We start from the raw sequence: 21442 nt of genomic DNA on the forward strand, positions 1-21442 counted from the left end.
TGTATTAAGTATTCTTTACTATCCTCCTTTTCTGGCATGGTGCGTTTTATACAAATTTTCTATTTTTTAAAATATTTGGTTTTTAGACTTTGTTAGTCATTGAAAATATTCCAAAATAGTAAACAAGAGAAAGAATTAAGCAGGATATGTGCAACATACACAGCACAACAAATGCAACAATAAAAAGACAGGGAGAACAAGACACCAGTCATGTGTAACATAGATTCATATCTGTGCCCTTAGAGAATCTGTAGCTTTTTTTTTTTTTTTACTTCTTCAGTGGATCATTAACTTTCAACTTCAACATGAAGTCAAGCATTAACTAAAATAGACTGTCAGAAATGAAGAATCTAAAAACATAAAATTTAAAGTCTGCTTTGATCATTAAAAAATGTTCAAGTATATTTCAAGTGAAGAATAAAGAGCTGCCTTCAATTTTTCATGGGTGAACACATCCTCTTCATGTGTTGATAAGCATCCATTAGTTGTAACAATTAATGTTGGCGATACATTTTGTTACTTTGCTTGCTTTAAAAACAATTTATTACTTTTCAGGTCCACTAGAAAATTCAGCAGTTAGATGCCAATATCTCCACTTTTTAACGTCCTCTACCTGTTTTGAAAGAGAAGAGTGTACATTAAACAATTCATACCTTGAAGCACATGTCTGAAGTGCACAAATACTGCACAAATTATTACACTGAGAAGCCAGCTATATGCCCCATTTTTGGTCTTACACAGAAATACAGAAAACTGAACTTGGACTAGAGAATCTGTCATGAAGTCCAGAAACTACCATACAGGTAACTTTTTGCATAAAACTAGTAGAAATTTGTGCTTCTTTACAAGACTGATGGCAGAAAAATTAAAGTGAATCAAGTATTCAATAACTGTTTTATGTGTCCTGAAATTCTCTTTTAAAAACACCCTGAATTTAAACAGTACTCTTACCCCTGAAACCACGGCCACCACCTCCACCTCTTCCTCCTCTGAAGCCTCCACCACCTCTTCCTCCTCTGAAGCCACCTGCAAAAAGGCAAGGAAATAAGTTTTCAGAAGTTAATTCGCAAGTCTGTTCTGTACTAAGAATGTAACAAGTTACTGCACAAACATCTTCTGTATGAGAAAATGAAACAAAAATAACTGTTAAGACAAGCAAGGTTTAGTGTTGACCACAGTCCCCTTCTCCATGAGCCACCGCAACTCCTGTCCCAAAATACCAGAAGGCATATAAAAACCCCCACGTATTTGGAGTTTCTATACCAAGCCATTTTGGACATAGAGAGAGCCAAAACATGCTAGGGTTTTTTTTGTTTGGTTGGTTGGTTGATCTACTAGGTCATCCAAGCGCACACCCCAAAGCAGTTTACCATGCACTATTTTTAAGTATTTTGTCCAACCTAGATTTTAAACATGTTGTGAAACTGGGCTTTTGCCATTAACTTTGGGAGTATATTCCATCATCTAATAGATTTTACCACTGGAAAACTATCGCTGGTATTCACCAAGTATTCTTTTTCGTAATCTCATGCCTTTGTTTCTCCATTAAGTCATACTTCACAAGCTTTCACCGTGATCTCAAAGACATGTATTTCTTTAAAAATATACTAATGAAATACAGTTCATGTGAGTGCTTGCTTGGCTGTATGTTTTAATTAAAAAGAAATTGTCATTTTTTTTTTTTAATAGACACTTACCTCCACCTCTACCTCCTCCTCTCCCACGTCCTCCTCTCCCACCTCCTCTTGGAGCACCTTTCTCACCTGGAGGCCTAGGCAAAAACCTTTGCAATGGCAATAACTTTGCTGGGTCAATATAAAACTGCAGGAGAAAAGCACTGTTAGGCTTCAGGTACAGCATAACATGAGTGCAATATTCACCATCTTCCTCCTCCTCTTCTATACATGCAGAATTTTGGCTTATTTTTTCTTTATATCATCAGCATTTTTAAAGTCTTCTTTGCAAAGAGTGACATCAAACACCCAAAACTATTAAAAAGGTAGTTTGTGTCAAGATCATAAAATTATTTCTGTAACAAGGTTAAGATTTGTGGTTAAAAGAATAGACTTTGCAAAGGCACCAATTTTTTAATAAAAAAGGGGTAGCTAAAAAAGTGTATGTGAGAGCAGACAGGAAATGTAAATGAACACAAAATTCTCATAAGTCATTCAACTATCAGTCTTAACAGAGAACTACTAACTAGAGAAATAAACAAATCAAAGATTTTTGGTTAGAGTGTCATGTAAAAAAAAGAGAGTAAGTTCCTTATGAGACTAAATGTATATTAAACCAATGCACAACACAAAAATAGTTGTTTACTGCATAAGGTCCCAATTAAACATCTCTAGTGGCACTCTAGTGTTTTTCACTTCAATTATGAATGTATTTTTAGATGATGTGGTGACAGGAAATTTAGATTATATAAAGGTTTATTTGGAAATTCTTCGTAAGGTTATATTTTCTTCTCTCATTGAATATATCAGAATTGTATGCAATTAAGATACTCACCTTTTGTAATTTTTTAAAGGAAGAGGCCTTCATGTTTTCTGACAGTTTAACTGAAAAATACTGTTAGTTTGTTTAAGGAACATAAAAGGTAACTTAACTGCATTTATAATTCTCTGTATAAATGGACAGATGTTGGTATTCTAAAAATGAGGTTATCAATTTAAATCACAGCCGGTGATTTTTTTTTCTTTACTGTTACACTCATGATTACTATAAGTGAAAGATTAGAGACATATTTCTATTATTTTCAGTTTGCTTTGTGCATCTGACAGCATTTTGTGGACATGGTTAAATCTTAATACGGAAGGAAGAAACTCAGAAACACACCAACGGAGGAAGGCAAAATGGTAAATGGTAATAGTAAAATGTTGCATAACCACACATTTGGCAGGGGAAGAGACTAGACTTCAATATCTCTGGCATCTTAACAATCAAAGGCTGAGACAATGAAAAAGTAATGAGCTGCAGATTCTAGGTGGTTAATTTTTTACTTGGGAATGTATATTCTACTAGGAGAAAACTGTTCCTGAAATTCAAGTACAATCCTGATGCGAATAGTAAGTCAGTGAGTTAAAAGAATAGAATTAAGGCCAATATTCTCAAAACAGAGTGCCAAAAATTAGGCACTAAATAGGGACTTATAAATTTAAGTATCCTGATTTTCAAATACACCTCTACCCCCATATAACGCCATCCGATATAACACGAATTCGGATATAACGCGGTAAAGCAGCGCTCCGGGGGGCAGGGGCTGCACGCTCCGGCAGATCAAATCAAGTTCAATATAACGTGGTTTCACCTATAACACAGTAAGATTTTTTGGCTCCCAAGGACAGTGTTATATCAAGGTAGAGGTGAATACTGAACACTCCAGTTCCCAATAATGTCACTGAGAACTGCTAGGAGGTCTGCATGTTTGAAAAACCAGGACACTCAGTTAGGTACCTAAATATGGACTCAGTAGCCTAACTTTAACCATCTATGTTAAGTGAGAAAAGAGCAGGGAGAAGATTTAGTAGTAAAACTAAAAAGGACACAAATCTATTAAACTTGCTTTGTAGGTTTCTGCTTCTGTCTTCCAACCCCCCCTTTAAACTCATTACAAATATCAACAGTAAAGTGAAAAAAGCAACAAAGCAAAGTCATAACCCACACACAATCCAGAGTCACCACCATTTGGAATACCACATTAATGTCTAAAATGTATGCTGTCGTAGCTTACTGAACACAGTATTTTCACCTATACGTAGGTTAGTATTTGTTTAATACACTTTGCATTAATGAACAAATTAATGTATTGTTAATAATCTTTAAAGCAGATTAAACATCCAGTGAGCCTTTACACCCAGCCTATAAAGTAAGTAAATACCACTTTTTTTTTTTTTTTTTTTTTTTACACAAAAGGATATGGGGAAAATGAGAAATGAAAGTCAACTAACTTGTCCAAGGTCACACATGGTTGAAAAAAATCCTGACTTCCAAAATCCAAACTTAATCTTCAACACCACCAGTGTTTCAAGTTCAGATATTCCAATACTGAGTGCTGGTGGCAGTTTTTTGTGGGGCAAGATGGAAATGGAATTGGTTGAGTTTTTTTAAGCGCTGATAAATAGGATGATTCAATCCTATTACCAATACCCAGCACAGGGGACTCCACTTACAGATGTGAACTATCCAAACAAAATATATCTGCAAAAACCCCACTGCCTGCCAGTCTTGTTCTATCACTACAGTCATAAAGTTAGTCTGTTTTAAGATTCTCTGCTGCCAATGTGGATCCACCATCTCTGCTCCTCCTGCAGCATGCCCTTCAGTAGATCCATCCACAAATTTTCACAGAAAGTTGAGATGACCCAGACTTATAAACAGTAGCAAAGTTTTATAAATGGAAAATGCCATCCTCGTGGTTCACAGCAAAAGGAAAAACACTAATAGTAATGTAAGGACCCTCCAAAAACACTATCTACTCCTGAGGGCATTCTGCGTCAAAAAAATTAAAAATTTTGCGCACCATATTTTAAAATTCTGCATGTTTGAACTGTCAATAAATAAATGCAGAAGCTCCAACAAGGCAGTGGAGAGCACAGGCCACTGGCTGCACGAAGGTGGAAGATCACCCTGCAGGCCCCCCCGCCACACACACACACAAACTCAGCGGAGAGGCTGCACCCGACCCTGACACAACACAAGGCCTAGGCCTGCCCCAGAAACACCCTGGAGCCCTGCCCCTCTGCGCCAGGTGCGGGACAGGTAGGCTCAACCAGGCAGGATCCAAGTGTGGAGGGGCTCAGTGTGTATGTGTTGGGGGGGGAGGGGAAGGAATCCAGGTGTGGGGTGAAAGGATTCTGTGTGAGACAATCTGGTTGCAGGCAGCTCAGTGAAGGGTCTAGGTGTGGGGGGATTTGGATGCACAGAGGCTCACTGAGAACATTCCAGGTGCAGGGGCAATGGGACTCTGCAGGGACTTCCAGGTAAAGGTTGCTGGGACTCAGCGGAGGGCTCCGGGCGTGGGGGTCTTAGCAGGGTCTAGATTTTGGGGAGTGGGGCTTGGTGGAGCGGGGGTCTGGATGCAGCTAGTTGGCAGTCAGTGGAGCGGGGTCTAGATGTGGGAGCTCAGGTTGGTGCAGGGGGTGGGACATCAGGATGGGGGTTTGAGTACAGGGAGGCCAATGGGGGGTGATCTGGGTGCAGGAGTGCGGGTCCGGAGGTCTGGGTGGAGAGGGGCTCCAGAGGCAGGGGTTGAGGTTCAGTGGGGTGGGGTTCAGGTATGGAGAGCTAGGGGGATTCCAGCTGTACCGGGTAAGGCTTTGCAGGGTGTCTGGGTATGGAAAGTCCAGCTGCACAGGGGCTGGGTGGATGGGGGAGCAACTCCCCATATAGTGACCCCTCCCCCATAGCTAAGGAGTGATGTGGGCAGGAAGCAGGGGAGGATGCTGAGCTTCTTGCTGCTGGTGCAGGTTTCTGGGGGTGGGTCTGACACACGCCAGCCACGCCTTGCAGGGGAAGAGGAAGTCCTGTCCTCTCCTGCCTCCAGCCCAGCCAGGACTAGCAGCTGATCCCAGCTCAGGGTAGGAGCCACTGTCCCCCACCCCGCAGTGATTTACCTCTCTGCCAGCTGCCCTGGGTGCCCGAAACATTGTACCTGCGCTGCTAGGGAGTGGTGCATGACTGCTCAGGAAGTCATTTTTCTGCAGGGAAGCAAAGCAATCTGCGGGGGACATGAATTCTGCACACATGCAGCAGCGCACAATTCCCCCAGGACTAAATATCTATTTATAGTGTTTATATTAGGTACAAGTCAAGAAAAAAGAATTCAGTATTCCAGTGTCTAAAACAAAGAGGCTAAGGGCTTCTTTAACAGAAAAGTTATATCAGCACAAGTTAAGGCGTGAATTTAAAACAATATAATTATGGTGGTAAAACTCCTCTTGTAGAAACACTTACCGCAATATAAAAGTTCTTTTTTTCTTTTCTTTTCTTTTTTTTTAAGTTTAGCTTACGTTACTTTGGAAGGAGTTTCAGGTAAACCAAAAAAAAAAAAAAGCCACCGCTGTACCAAAATAAGTGTCCATACGATATTGGCATATCAGCTTGACTAGTAAACATTATTGTGTACACGTGCCCTATGCTATTTTGAAATGGCAGAGCAACTCTCTTCAGTTACTGGCTGTACCACAACAGAATAATCTACTTTTGAAGGATACAAAGTCTCTTAGCTGTCCAAATATTTCATCCACTTTGCCAATCTGCTCTTTATTATCCAAGTAAACTGGTGCATTGAAATAAGGCACTCTGTTTTCTTCCGTTGTGCATTTGCAAACAATGTCATCTTCACAAGGATGCATGAATTCTCCCAATACTGTAGTAAGGAAAAAAAGATGTACTGAAAACAGGAACATTCATTCCAAACAAAATGAGTACAATCTCTTGAGATAACTTACTAACTACACTTTCAGGAGGTCCTTGGTCATATCCTCTGTTGAAGCCTCCTCGTCCACCCCCTCCACGCCCAAAGCCACCTCGTCCACCTCGATTGAAGCCACCTCCTCCACCACGATTGAAGCCACCTCCTCCACCACGATTGAAGCCACCTCCACCACCACGATTGAAGCCACCTCCACCACCACGATTGAAGCCACCTCTGCCTCCTCCGCCACCTCCTCTGCCTCTAAAAGACATTTTCTACCTGTTAAACGGGAAAAAAGTCAGTCAATTAAAAAGAAAAGATCACGGGCACTTCATGACTTACTAAATTTCTAAGTTAGTTGAGACCTCAGAGTACCATACAACTTTGTTTGCCAATTTAACACATATTGATTTGGCTCGTAACTCAAATATACGTTCATTGATCAACTCAAGATTCCATCTAAAATTAAAGCTACCATGAAGTCCATTCATAGAAGCAGAAGGGAAGGGAAGGATTTTTGACTGGTACTATTTAAACACACAGTGCTGTATGAAAAACTTCTCCCCCTTCTTTTTCTATGACTGGACACTGCAGCAGATTTCAGCTATGACACAAATTAATGATTGCCACAAAACAAGCACAATTTAGCATACATTTGCATTTTTTATCCTGAACGTCCCCAAAATGAATCTTATTTACTCCCAGTATTGTTGCAAGCTAAATAAGGGTACACAGAGACCAAATATTTTATCCACCTTGTCAATCTAGGTAAAATCCTAGTAGAGATGAGGCAGTTTGTAGTTTTCATCTGAGTAGGTAGGATGAATTAAGATGGGTCTACACTGCAATAAAAGATATGCAGCAGCAAGTTTCAGAGTCCGGGTCCATTGACTCAGGCTTGGGCTGCAGGGCTAAAACTAGCAGTGTGGACATTTGGGCTTGGGCTGTGAGGTCTCAGAACTGGGCTTCAGCCCAAGCATCTATGCATCAGTTGACCCAGGCTCTGAAACTTGCTGCCACAGGTCTTTTATTGCAGTGAAGACTTACCTTTAGGGTACATCTACAATAAAACACCTGTGGCTGGCCCATGTCAGCTGATTTGGGCTTGTGGGACTATAAAACTGTAGTGTAGACATTTGAGCTCAGGCTGGAACCCAGGCTCTGAAGCCCGTTGCTGCAGGGGTTTTACTTCAGTGTAGCCATACCCTTAGGGCAGGGGTCAGCAACCTTTCAGAAGTGGTGTGCCGAGTCTTCATTTATTCACCCTGATTTAAGGTTTCGCGTGCTGGTAATACATTTTAACGTTTTTAGAAGGTCTCTTTCTATAAGTCTATAATATATAACTAAACTATTGTTGTATGTAAAGTAAATAAGGTTTTTAAAATGTTTAAGAAGCTTCATTTAAAATTAAATTAAAATGCAGAGCCCCCCAGACTGGTGGCCAGGATCTAGGCAGTGTGAGTGCCACTGAAAACCAGCTCGAGTGCCACCTTCGGCACCCGTGCCATAGGTTACCTACCCCTGCCTTAGGGTAAGTCTACACTGCTATTAGACACCCACAGCCGGCCAGTGCCAGCTGACTTCGGCTCATGGGGCTTGAGCTAAGGGACTATTTAATTGCAGTGGAGGTGTCTGGAGCTCTGAGACCTCCCACCTCTCAGGGTCCTAGAGCCCAGGCTCCAGCCCAAGCCTGAGTGTCCACACCATACTTAAACAGCCCCACAAGGGCCACTGACAGATTTTTAACTGCAGTATAGACATACCCTTTGAAGGCTCAGAGATAGCGGGAGCCTAGAGTTTACCTTGACATGCTAACTCAGGGGAAAACTACGAACTGCCTTGTCTGTACTAGGATTATAGCACAAGTTAGCTGAGTGGAGCTGAGGCATCTTTCCCTGGCACAGACAGAGCCCGATGTGACTTCAGAATATTCCGCACTGCAGGCTACTCACGTCAACCTGAGACCCACTGGGTTGAGGCATTATTAATAACATAGACAATGGGTTTTACTCAGAACCCATTAGAGGCCCTCAGCAGGAATATTTTTGCCCCCTCCAATATTAAAACAGGCAAGTTATTATAATAAAAATTGAATAGGGGGAGCCCCTTGAGGTGCTCGGGGCCTAAGCAATTGCTTACTCTGCTTATGCCTAGCACGGGTTCTAGGTTTACTGATCAACACATCTCTTTGTCAGACGCATACGGGACACAGCCTAAACCGCCAGCTTAGACTCCAGGCACAGCAGCACCTGGCCACACACGGGGCCTGGCCCCAGGACTGCTGGGTTCTCTCCCTGGCTCTCCCCAACACCGGGCCAGCGATGGGGGGGGCAGGGATCTGCAGCCACACCCCGCAGCAGGTAGAGAGAGAAGGCAAGCAGTCTGTACGTGGCTGCCCATCTCGATGCTCAGGCATAAGTCTGGCGATTACCACCACAGCAGCACCAGGGGAAGGTGAATGATCTTGGGGAGAGTTAATGGCAGGCAGCACCCTCAGGAGCGGGGCATGGGCCAAGCGGGGAAAGGGGGGGGCTCCGAGGTGCGATGGGACCCAGCCCAGAGACCGGGGGGCGGGGGGCTCCGAGGTGCGATGGGACCCAGCCCAGAGACCGGGGGGAAGGGGGGGGCTCCGAGGTGCGATGGGACCCCGCCCAGAGACCGGGGAGGGGGCTCTGAGGTGCGATGGGACCCAACCCAGAGACCGGGGAGGGGGCTCTGAGGTGCGATGGGACCCAGCCCAGAGACCGGGGAGGGCTCTGAGGTGCGATGGGACCCAGCTCAGAGAGCGGGGGAGGGGGGGCTCTGAGGTGCGATGGGACCCAGCCCAGAGACCGGGGGGAGGGGGGAGGCTCTGAGGTGCGATGGGACCCCGCCCACAGACGGGGGAATCAGTATTCAGTTCTAAAAAGACCGTTAACAGCGTTATTAAAATGGCCAGAACTTCGATCCCCCGAGCAACGCAGCCAACTGGGAGAAAGTAGCGGCAGCCCCCAGCGCGAGCACCCGTCACTCACCCACCACGAGCACCCCACGTGGCTCCTTACCCAGGCCCGGCCAGCCGGCCGCTACCGCTGTCGTCAACAAAGCGCGACCGGGCAGGAGCGCGCGCCTTGACTCACCAGCCAATCGCAGGTGCGCACAGAGGAATCTGCCGTAAAGCAAAGGCCGTTTTTCACCCACGCGGCTTTGCTTTTGCGTCAGTTAGCGCGTTTACGACAGTTTGGGAGCCGCGCCAGTCGCCGCTCGGAGCGCCGGCGCAGTACTCCTGAAACGGGGGCCGGCGGAGAGCTTACTGCGGCGACCAATGAAAGAAAGCCGTCCCCGCCCCCTCGGCTGTGAGTGGCGCCCAGAGGAAGAGTCAGGAGGCGCATGCGCAGCAGTGTGGCGTTGATGTTTTCTTCTTCTCTAGCTAATCCCAACACATCCCCCCCCCCGCTCAGCGCGCGCTGCCAGCAGAGCGCCAGGCTCCCCGAGCGGGCTGGGTCCGCCCGCTCCGGGACCCGCCTGTCGAAGTGCCCTGAAGACCCGCGGCGGGGACCCCCCCTCCTCCCGCCGCCGCCGCATTACCGCCCAAGCGGGACCCGCCGCGGAAGTGCAGCCCGGTCTTCCGCGGTAATTCGGCGGCGGGGGCCTGGGCCCCGCGAGAGTTTTCCGAGGACCCCGCTCCAGGGCCCCCGAAAAACTCTCGTGGGGGGGGCCCTGCGGGGCCTGGGGCAAATTGCCCCACCTGCCACCCCCCCGGTCTGGGCGGCCCTGGGGCGGGGCGGGGCGGGGGGTTCAGGTTCAACTGCTGTGCCCTGCTCCAGCACGTGCAGGGGAGCGGGCCGGGGCCAGCCTGCCAGATTTGCCAGGAATCAAAGGAGGGTTTCACGCCAGGCTTCAAGGCGTCTGACACAGCCCCACTTGACACTGTCATGAGCAGACTTGGGGGATTCACTGTTAGGTGGGGGCACAACTGTACTGAGGGGTCCACTGGCAGACTGGGTGGCTGCATCTACTGGGGTACTGCGGGGGGCTGTCCTGGATGATATATTCGGTGGTTTCCATAGCGACTTGGCTGATGGAATGAAAAGCAGGTGTTGAGAAGTTGTGGGTGACACCAAGCTGGGAGGGGGAGTTGGGACGACGCTGTTCGAATTCGGAATGATCTTGATAAATTGGAGAATGGGTCTGAAATCAAAATGATGAAATTCAGTAAAGTCAAGTTAAAAGTGCTAAAAAAAAGGGGGTGGATGGGGGACAAATTCACAGCTACAAAATGGGGAATAACTGCTAGCTACCAGTACTGTAGAAAAGGATCTAGGATTATAATGAATCACAAACTAAGCACTAGTCTACGCTACAAACTTATGTCAGTAAAACTACATCGCTTAGGCATGTGGAAAATCTATACCCCTGAGCAAGACATAACTAGGGTTGCCAACCCTCCTGGAATCGGGCTCCATCTCCTGGAGGCTACTGAAGCCAATCCAGAAGATTTTAGGCTGCTAAAAGTCTGGAAAACTGGGACTAAGGCAGGCTCCCTACCTGCCCTAGCTCCACGTCTCTCTCAGAAGTGGCCAACATATCCAGCAATGGAACGCCCGGGCGGGGGGGGGTCCTCTGTTTCAAGTGTTGACTCCACAGCTCCCATTGGCTGGGAACGGGAACAGCCAATGGGAGCTGCAGAGGCGGTGCCTGCAACCAGGGGCTGGCTGCCCCTGGGCCTAGAAGCCACTGCCAGACATGCCACAGCTTCCAGGAGCCACCCAAAGTAAGCGCTGCCTGGCCGGAGCCTGAATCCCAAACCCTCTCCCGTACCCCAAACCCCTGCCCCAGCTCCCTCCTGCACTGAAACTCCCTCCCAGAGCCTGCACCCCAAACCACCTGCCCCAGCCCTGAGCCCCTCCCACACCCAAACTCCCTCCCAGAGCCTGCACCCCAAACCCTCTCCTGCACCCCAACCACCTGCCCCAGCCCTGAACCCCCTCCTGCACCCCTTTCTGCACCCAACTCCCTGCCCCAGGCTCAGCCTGGAGCCCCCCCCACACACTGAACCCCTTGGCCCCAGCCCAGACCCTGTACCCCCTCCTGTGCCCCCACCCCACCCCAGTGAAAGTGAGTGAGGGTGGGGGAGAGTGAGTGATGGAGGGAGGGGGGCTGTAGTGAATGGGAGGTGGGGCCTCAGAGACGGGGCGGGGAGTGGGGCAAGGGTGTTTGGGTTTGCGCAATTAGACAGTTGGCAACCCTACACATAACACCCACCTAACTCCTTGTGTAGATAGCGCTGTGTCGACGGGAGGGCTTCTCCGATCAACATACTTACTGACTCTCGGGCAGGTGGAGAGCCTACACCAGAGGTGGGCAAACTACGGCCTGTGGGCCCAGGGCTGGTGCAAGGATATTTTGTGCCCTAGGCAAAACTTCCACCACTGTGCCCCCTCGCTTATTATAAACTTTCAAAAATGAATACTGCATAATGTGGCATTGTTCATTAGAATTAATACAAGGGGGGTCAGAGGAGAGGATCACAATGGTCCCTTCTGGTCCAGGGGAACCAATGAGTAAGGAAGAGGCTGAGAATGTCCCCAGCTCACAGTCTTTAAACATTCCCAGGCTCAGAGTACTTTGCTCTCCGGGGGGGGCCCAGGGGCAAGGAGGGCAGAGCCAGGCTCTCCCAGGGAGCAGATGAGGCTGTCCCTGGGGATCAGGGCTGGCCTTCTGCATTGGCACAATGCCACCGGCAGAGTCAGCATTTGAAAGCAGCACTTACAATCACAGACTTATCAGGGACCTCAGGAGATCATCTAGTCCAACCCCTGCTCAAAGCAGGACCAATCCCTAGACAGATTTTTATCCCAGTTCCCTAAATGGTCCCCTCCAGGATTGAGCTCACAACCCTGGATTTAGCAGGCTAATGCTTAAACCACTGAGTTATCCCTCCGCCAGCCCTTTCCCCTCCCTCGTGTTGCAGGGTTTAGTTTCACTTTCCCTTGCCCCAGGAGGCAGCTGCGCCCGGCACCAGGTGCAGTGCGTTGGAGGGTGAAGCTCACCTGAGTTCAGGACTGTGTCCTGCCTCCCCCAACTGCTCTGTCCCTCTGTGGAGCTGGTTGCTGCACCCAGCCAGCTGTCTCCTCCTTGCTCCGCTACAGGCTCCCACTGACAGTCCTGCGCGGTGCCCCTCGCTGCGGAGGTGGGTTTGTTATGGAGGCCTCACTCCCCGCCCTGCCCCACTCAGCAGACTCCTGTGATGCTGGATACCGCTTTTTGATTCCCCCCAATTTTGGTACCCTAGGCGGTGCCTAGTTTACCTAGTGGTTACATCAGCCTTGCGCAGGCCACATACGGCCCTCAGGACCCTCCTGCCTGGCCCCTGAGCTCCTGGCCCTGGCCCCTGACTGCCCCCAAGCCCCTCCCCTGCTGTTCCCCCTCCCTGCAGCCTCAGCTCATTGCACCGCTGGCACAATGCTCTGGGTGGTGGGGCTGCGAGCTTTTGCCCCGGTGCTCTGTGCTGCACGGTAGCGTGGCTGACTCATGTGCTCCGTGCGAAGCCACCAGCCACCAGTGCTCCAGGCAGCGCGGTAAGGGGTCAGGGAGCAGGGGGTCTTGCATAGAAGGCAGGGGAGTTCGGTGTGGTGGTCAGGGGGTGGGGAGGTGGCTAAGGGTTGGGGCGGTCAGGGGGCAGGGAACAGGGGGGTTGAATGGAGGCAGGGGTCCCTGGATGGCAGTCAGGAAGGAGATGGGGGGTTGAATGGGGGCAGCGGTTCCAGGGGGGCAGTCAGGAATGAGAGGAGGGGTTGGATGGGGTGGCAGGGGGCAGTCAGGGGCAGGGTTCCAGGGGCAGTCAGGGGACGGGGGGGATGGATGGGGCAGAAGTTCCAGCGGGGCTGTCAGGGGACAGGTAACGGGGGGATTGATGGGGCAGGAGTCCCAGTGGGGCTGTCAGGGTGAAAAGTTTTCTCGCCCCGGCCTACACCGATGGGAGAAGGTCTCCTGTCAGTATAGATAGCATCTTCACTAAGCGCTACAGCTGTGCAGCTGCAGTGCTGTAAGGGTAGACAAGTCCTGAATATGAGACAACAGTGTGATGCTGTTGCAAATGAGGCTAATTTTCATTCTGGGGTGTATTAATAGGAGTATCGTTTGTAAGACACAGGAGATAATTGTCCCGTCATTACCAGGCAGTGGCGAGCCCTCAAATGGACTCCTGTGACCAGTTTTGAGCACCACACTTTTAGAAAGGTGACACTGGAAAGAGTCCAGAGCAACAGAAATGATAAGAGGTTTAGAAAACATGACCTATGAGAAAAGGTTGAAAGAACTGAGCATTCTTAGTCTAGATAAGAGAAGACTGAAGGGGGAATGTCATAACATGCATCTATAAAAGGCTGTTTTAAAGAAAACAGTGATCAATTGTTCTCCATGTTTGCCAAAGGTTGGACAAAAAGTAATTGGCTTAGTTTGCAGCAAGGGAGGTTCAGGTAGATACTAGGAAAAACTTTCTAACAATAAGTATAAGCAGTGGAACAAGTTACCTGGGGAGGTTTTAAGAACAGGTCAGACAGACACCTGACAGAGTTGGTCTAGCTAGACTTAATCCTGCCTCAGCCTGGGGGATGGACTAAATGACCTCTTGAGGTCCCATCCAGCCCTGCATTTCTATAATTCTAGCACCCTCAAAAAGAAATCTAATTAATCTCAAATAATCATATCAACCCAATAGTTTGAGGTCCCACATTTCTGCCCTGATCCTGCCTCCCGATATTTGTTGTTGTATAATCACATTTTCCTGATTTTAAAAACATGTTCCCCTGTTGCTGTTTGAAAGATCCTTACAAGTAGCAAGGGAATCTGTATAAAGGCCCTGATCCTGCAATATATGCCAGCAGTATCACACTGAAGTCCCTTTGAACTGTGAAATTCTAGAAACAGCTAAGATTTTTAGGTTTTGTCAGCTACAGCTAATGACAACAGCTGTTGTACAATATTTTGTCTCATCCTGGTTTAAATTTGAATAAAGTTTGGGCTGCATTTGTATGATTAAAGAAAAAAGTCATATCAGAGCCATAACAGCCTCTGACAAACGTGTATGATAGAGCCCACAACCTTCTCCAATCTCTGCCAGAACTTTTGCCAATATTTTGATATCACTGTTAATAAGTGATATTGGCCTGTCATTGGAACACAGCGTGGCATATCTTCTTGCTTTAGTAATAACCAATAATAGAGCTTCCCTTGTGTGTAGGGAAAGGTGGTCTCCAGAAGGGACTCATTAAACAGTTCAAGCATCTTGATGGTGGGAGTTCAAGGAAGTGTCTATAGAACTTGGCAGAGAAGCCATCCAGCTGGGGTTTTCCATACTTTCATTTTCTTAATTTCCTCAATTAACTTGACCTCCATTAGGGGAGCATTAAGTTTTCCACACTGGTCAGGTGTAATTTGTGGTAATGTAATTTTTTTGGAAAAACAGATCCAAAGCATGTGTGGAGAGGTTTGTTTCCAATATGCACAGATCATTATAAACATTAAAGAGCTATTTCTAAATATTTTTGGTGTATGTACACATATTTTTGGCCCTTTCCCTCCCTCTGCTCTTTTTAAATGCTTCAGCTGATTTTGCAATCTTTCCCTGGTATTTGGAATGATTGAGAAATACAGAAATGAGTGATAAATTAGCACCGTTAACTATGTTATTTTAGACTGGTAACTGTGTTAGTCTGTATCAGGAAATATAACGAGGAGTCTTTGTGGCACCTTAGAGGCTAACAATTTTATTATTAATTAATAATATTTAATATTTTTATTTAATATTAAATAATAATAATAATAAATAATAAATTTGTTAGCCTCTAAGGTGCCACAAGGACTCCTCGTTATTTATGTTATTTTAGTTCCTCATATTTTAAATGTTTATTAATTGGGTAATGGCTGGCACTAACAAGAAGACTGATGTGGTAGCAGTAATTCTATGTATTAACTCACTGGTTAGTAAACAAGCACACTCTGTCTAACTCATTTTATAAGTAAATGTACTTTTATTGCATATTGATCTCATGATACTACTGGATAAAATAATGGGAGGATTTGGGAGTTTAATTTCTTCATATTATTTTCTATAGCATCTATGCAATGGATTACAACAATTCCTTCACTAAATTCTGGTCAGCCAAGTAAATAATCTGCATTTTGGAATGCCTTTAGATTAATCTTTACACCAGAGATTTTTACAACACATAAAGTCATTTAATATTAATCTAATATTACTTCATTTAAATTGCAATATTTTTGGAGGCAAACTGTAAAAAAAAAAACACAAAATCAAAGTTAACCCTAATATTCTGTCCTTAATCTGCAATGCAGGCTATAACAGAAATAAGGACCCATGTCTTTGTGCTTTCTCCATTTCCACTAGCAGAGAGAATTAAAACCCGAGAGAATGAGGACATGAAAGAGGAGGAATGCCAACTCTAGAGTATGCTCCCTAATTCCCTACGGACCCACAAAATTCCTTCTGTGTGGGGTCTGGGGATGGGAAGAAAGGAAGTGGAGCTGGGGAGCAGACATTTTCCTCGGTATGTTTCCCTCCAAACTCTTGCAGAAATCTATGATGGAGTAAATGCTGAGTCCACGTTCAAGGTTTCTACTGCAAACTGGATAGTGAAGGTAACTCTTGGCAACATGACTCCTGAAGAAGCATCTGAGGAATAGTGCAATAGTGCCTCTGGGATGCATGGGAGTGGAAGTAATGTTTCTCAGGGTTCCTCAGGCTCTGAAGGCTCCTTCCTTCTCTGCAGCTCCCTAACCCTCACCTTTAAAAGAAACATGAGAAGAAAACCCCGCAAGACCTCTCATAGCCTTTTAGCTTTTTTGAGGAGTGGAGGGGAAAATAATATTAAATGCATTTAATGTCCATGAGGACATTACACCCCAGGAAAGTGAAGTTCTCTGTGTTCAGAATGAGCAGCAGTGTTGCAAGCCTTAGACCTTGACTTGGATCTCTCCTAGGTGAAGGTAAGACTCCATCCCCTTCCTGCAATGGTCATTGCTGAGACTGCCAACAAGAGTGCCAGCTAGGATGGAAAGTTTTGGGACATGGACACTTGTTCAAGAACTGTTCTTAAAACAATTAATTTCACATACGCTACCAACCAGTTATTAGTGGTAATGACCTAGGCTGGGTTCAAGTAGGTGCTCTAGAGGTGAAATGATCCATATCCCCTTGCTAGTTATCTAGTCTAACACATTTCATCTGTCATCATTAGATTTATATATTAGAATTCCAGGGGCTTGAGCATTCCCTAATGCAAGTGCTGGAATTTATATCACAAATTGCTCAGAAAAACAAAACTTTTAGACTTTTAGTAATACAAAGTAACCCTTGTGTAAAGGAGGCAGTTGTCAGCACCAAGTGACCAGAGGGTTCCAAAAGTAGTCCAAAAATGCAGCACTTCCTTGAAATGCAGGGAGGAATTAGTCAACACACAGCTCTCCAGAGTGCTGCTGGAGCAAATAGGTGAGGTATTTCCAGCAAAGATAAGGAGGTGTTAGTACTGTTATAAAAGGTACTGGTGAGACCTCATCTGGAATACTGTGTGCAGTTCTGGTCTCCCATGTTTAAGAAGGATGAATTCAAACTGGAACAGGTACAGGAGAAGTGCTACTAGGAAGATCCGAGGAATGGAAAACCTGTCTTATGAAAGGAGACTGAAAGAGCTTGGCTTGTTTAGCTTAACCAAAAGAAGGCTGAGGGGAGATACGATTGCTCTTTATAAATATATCAGAAGGATAAATATCAGGGAGGGAGAGGAATTATTTAAGCTTAGTACCAATGTGGACACAAGAACAAATGGATATAAACTGGACACTAGGAAGTTTAGACTTGAAATTAGACAAAGGTTTCTAACCATTAGAGTGAAGTTCTGGAACAGCCTTCCAAGGGGAGTAGTGGGGGCAAAAGACATATCTGTCTTCAAGACTAAGCTTGATAAGTTTATGGAGGGGATGGTCTGATGGGATAGCCTAATTTTGGCAATTAATTGATCTTTGATTATTAGCAGGTAAATAGGCCCAATGGTCTGTGATGGGATGTTAGATGGGGCGGGATCTGAGTTACTACAGAGAATTCTTTCCTGGGTGTCTGGCTGGTGAGTCTTGCCCACATGCTCAGGGTTTAACTGATGGCCATATTTGGGGTCGGGAAGGAATTTTCCTCCAGGGAAGATTGGCAGAGGCCCTGGAAGTTTCTCCTCTGCAGCATGGGGCACGGGTCACTTGCTGGAGGATTCTCTGCACCTTGAGGTCTTTAAACCATGATTTGAGGACTTCAGTAACTCAGACATAGGTTAGAGGTTTGTTATAGGAGTGGATGGGTGAGATTCTGTGGCCTGCGTTGTGCAGGAGGTCAGACTAGATGACCATAATGGTCCCTTCTGACCTTAAGTCTATGAATCTATGAAATAGCTTTCTGGGATTCAGTGATCATTCAGGCTATGTTTATGCTGCAATCAGAAGGTATGACTGGAGCTCAAGTAGGCATACTCTGGCCTATAATTTCTCAGGTTCTCTTTGTTCCTTTTTTAAAAAATAGGTACTGTGTTTGCCCTACTCCAGACCTCTGGGACCTCCCCCTCCTCCATGAGTTCTCAAAGATCGCTAATGGTTCTGAGATTGTTTCAGCTAGCTCCTTAAGTACCCTAGGGTGAATTTTGTCAGGCCCTGCTGACTTGAATAATATTCTTTAACCTGTTATTAGATGATTAAGCCTGTCTTTTTGTCTGACTACCTAGGTGTTATTTAAATAAAGAGAGTATATGTATGTGTGTGTGTGATTCTGTTATTTGCAGCTTTTTGGAATATGAGGTAACTTGTGCTAGATAGCCTTTCTTTAGTTTTGTTTTCATTCTAGTGTTGCTAGGAACTGACACTCCCTTAATAAACCACACAATAAATACATACCTTTCATCACTTGCCAAGTAGTTAAGCAATGTGTACTGAGCATAATCTTGAAATATGAAAATACAGTACTCAGTACCATCCTGGTGTTCCTGCTTTTTGTCTGTTATGCTCCAGGATAACTCAAAGGAGGCACATATATAAACAACTAAACTAGTGTGGAAGCAATGGAAGCAGCCTGAGCATTTCAGTGGTATTCTTTGGCAAAAGTCAGCAGTGGGACCAATGATTGTGAGTTAGGGCATAGAAAAATAAACTCCTAATGGGATCCTCCTTTTAATGATTTACTTCAAAGACTTTACTTTTGTTATCTTGTATTGCAGTTACGGTAAAAAACGTTAGATTGAGGCAGGATACTTATGAAGAGTTCAAAATTATCTATAAATCTGGAGGTTCTTGCACTTTATTTCTAAACAACCTTTTTAAATATTTTACTAATGGTTAAAAATTAATCACAGACAAATACCTAAGGCTAAAAAGAATCAAACGCAGAGAACTTCCTCTAGCTAGATAGAGAAAAACTTCATCATGAAACTATTACTAGTTCTCTTAGTTTTTTCATGCTGCTTCTTTTGTGGATTACAGGTAAGAATTTATTTTAAATAAGGTGATTCCTCTGTAAGTTTTTCTTAAATAATAACTGGTGAAAATATTTTATTTTTAAATGTTTTCCTGTAATGGTACTGGTGCAGTTATTTTAATCCAAACTTGAATACTTGAAATGTGACATGCATTTTTATTTCATGTAATTACTGTAATTGGGAATGTATGTCAGTAGGCTTCTGAAAAGGAGGCTTTAGAGAAAAATTACTGCAATTATAGGCCCAGGCCCAGTCCTGCAAGGGGCTCTGAAGGGGCTCAGGGGTCTGCCTACCCTGATTCAGTTGCAGGATTGGGATCCTAGTGAATCAAATCCTGCAGTCCTCATTCAGTTTATACTCAGGCAAAACTTACAATGGAGTAATGGGACTTATGCCAGAATGAGGACTGCAGGATCTGGCTCTTAGTTTTGTCTGTACATTTAGAGGAATAATTAATTTAACTGAATTAATTACCAGGCTGAGAATAGCAGGAAGTATGTAATACGGTTACAAAACAGGATAAAGTTTTTGGATGAAATCCTGATCCCTCTGAAGTCAACAACAAAACACTCAGCTTCAACTGGGTCAGGATTTCACTCTGAGTACTTTAGACTTGAGTTGTATTGATTTAAGGGACACATTCAAGGTTGATAGTCCCATTGGTTTATCTTTTTTTCTGTATGCAAATTCCCTACATGCAATTTTTATGCTTCAACATTCTTTTTTTCTTAAATAACAAGCCAATAAAAGCACTTTCTTTGCGATGAAATCAGGGGCTTTGCATTTTCAAGTTTCCAAGGGGTTGTTATAAATAATTGTCACTTCATTTGACCAAAACCAAATAAAAAAGTTAAGTGTAAATTCATGTTTCTTTCTTTAAAGACCTGTGGCTCTTTAAAAATATTTGCAATTTTTAAAATTGATCAAGATTAGGCCAGTAAGAACATCTGTTTCTAAGCATCCAGCTGCAGACTTTTTAATTACAATTTACTGTAAATCCCACTGTCTACAACACCAGTATTTGAGTTTAAGAATTCTATAATCAGCTGTGCTGAAAAGTTAAGGACTGTTTGAAGGAAATCAGAGAGAGCAGAGCTCATCCTGCATGAAATGTCCAGAAAGAGAAGAGGGATAATCGAACCCTAGAAAAATAAGAAATAAGAAAGGTGGAGTGACCAAGGATACTACTGCAAACACCTGAAGTGAAACACCTCACTGTTGCACACAAAAGACAGTAAATATACAAGGAATAAGCTAGTGATGGGCCTGATCTAACACCCAACTGGAATCAATGGAGGGACTTCCCAGTGTTTTCAGTTGGCATTGGACTGGGCCCTATATATCAGCTTATTTGCTACTTAATCTTATTTGATTTTTTATTTCATGTCTTGCAGCACAGAGCCTCTGAAGATGAGCTATTTCAGTCAGATCAGCAAGAGACATTCCTGATAGAAGAATGCTTAAATAATAAGTACACGCATAACGCTTGTAAGAAAGTTTTCTGTCACCCCTGGCAGAGATGTGTTGGAGGAAGTTGTATTTGCAAGCTTCCCTACCAATGCCCAAAGAATGTCACCTCGGTTTGTTCTACCAATGGAAGGACATTCTATAATTATTGTCAGCTAAAGGCCTATGAATGCCAGCACCCACATGAGAAGTTTCTGAGTAAGGCAAAGTGCACACTTTCAGGTATTGAAAATATCCTTTTCCAAAACTATATCAGTCACTGTTAGGTGGATGGTGAATGCTTAACTCTTTACTCTCAGAGAGCCTGGTCATTTATTTGTAAATGTTTAATTGTAAAATGTGAAGCAGCAAAATAAAAGTAATGGAAAGTGGGCAAAAGAAAAGTAATTAAAAGTAGGCAGTATTTGTTGATACTCATAAAAAATCAAGTAATTGACAGACCCACCTACCGTACATGCACTTCTGTTCCTGGCAGCCAGCCCTGGAGAAACTGCGATATAATTGAGATGAAGTGACTGGCCCAAGATCACAAAGTCAGTCAGCCGAAGAGTCAAAATAGTACCCAGGGACTTGGTTCGCAATCTAGTGCCCTATCCACTGTTGCATTTCCAGTCCATATGAATGTTAGTTATCTACAGGTTTTAAAATAATGACATATTTATTGCTGTGATTGTCTTTCATCTGATACACTACACATCTGCAATTTTTTTTAGAAAAATTTGAAGTTTCTTTGGACTCTGAAGGACAATCAGAGGGTCTTATTCAAGTAAAGCTTGTGAATCATACTGAGAAGTTATTTATATGTAACAGTGAGTGGAGTATGAATGAAGCAAATGTTGTCTGCAGACATCTAGGTTATAAAAAGTAAGTTTTTTTGTGTGTAGGGGGTTCATATAGATAATCACAATGTTTATGAAAATGCACTCCGGCTTTCTTGTGGTCCACCCTGTGGACAGTTATGTGATTGGACAGTCATGGAGAGTGTATCTACTGTAATCTTCTCATAAAGACTATGTAATTGGTCATTTGAGAGTAAAAGCCAAGAGAT

The 21442-nt window shown here is 44.7% G+C and overlaps 2 protein-coding genes across 8 annotated transcripts in view; one reads left to right on the forward strand and one right to left on the reverse strand.

Annotated features, from left to right (window-relative positions):
• GAR1 (GAR1 ribonucleoprotein) lies at positions 1–9799 on the reverse strand. Of its 4 annotated transcripts, none has more exons than XM_039540628.1 (7): positions 9535–9799; positions 6450–6694; positions 6213–6367; positions 2509–2568; positions 1698–1821; positions 952–1026; positions 1–613 (listed from the first exon to the last, which is right to left on the reverse strand). In XM_039540628.1, the coding sequence occupies exons 2-7, from the start codon at positions 6685–6687 to the stop codon at positions 600–602; spliced, it is 666 nt and encodes a 221-aa protein (XP_039396562.1). In that variant the 5' UTR covers positions 6688–6694; positions 9535–9799; the 3' UTR covers positions 1–599. The 4 variants fall into 4 exon arrangements, with proteins under 4 accessions (XP_039396562.1, XP_039396561.1, XP_039396560.1 ...); XM_039540627.1 differs by having other exon boundaries at positions 9460–9798; XM_039540626.1 differs by having other exon boundaries at positions 9430–9798.
• Positions 9630–21442, forward strand: part of CFI (complement factor I) — a 37936-nt gene continuing 26123 nt past the window's right edge. Inside the window, exons 1-4 of one of the 4 annotated variants that reach the window (XM_039540616.1) lie at positions 9630–9750; positions 15807–16057; positions 20322–20616; positions 21108–21258. In XM_039540616.1, coding sequence (XP_039396550.1) covers positions 15869–16057; positions 20322–20616; positions 21108–21258 — 635 coding nt within the window. In that variant the 5' untranslated portion in view covers positions 9630–9750; positions 15807–15868. Of the gene's footprint in view, positions 9751–11698; positions 11755–15806; positions 16058–18463; positions 18578–18604; positions 18932–20321; positions 20617–21107; positions 21259–21442 lie in introns of those variants that run through there. The other 3 variants (XM_039540617.1, XM_039540619.1, XM_039540618.1) reach the window with 3 other exon arrangements.

Source organism: Mauremys reevesii, linkage group 5 (assembly GCF_016161935.1).
Source record: "Mauremys reevesii isolate NIE-2019 linkage group 5, ASM1616193v1, whole genome shotgun sequence".
Classification (NCBI taxonomy): Eukaryota; Metazoa; Chordata; order Testudines; family Geoemydidae; genus Mauremys; species Mauremys reevesii.

Excerpts from the sequence above, each read along its gene's own strand:
- GAR1 (XM_039540628.1), bottom strand. The coding sequence starts at position 6,687 with ATGTCTTTTAGAGGCAGAGGAGGTGGCGGAGGAGGCAGAGGTGGCTTC. Across the intron at positions 2,569-6,212 it reads TTGGACAGCTAAGAGACTTT|TATTTTTCAGTTAAACTGTC; the intron begins GTATCCTTCAAA and ends ACAAACTAACAG. Across the intron at positions 1,822-2,508 it reads CCTTTAAAAAATTACAAAAG|TTTTATATTGACCCAGCAAA; the intron begins GTGAGTATCTTA and ends TTTCTCCTGCAG.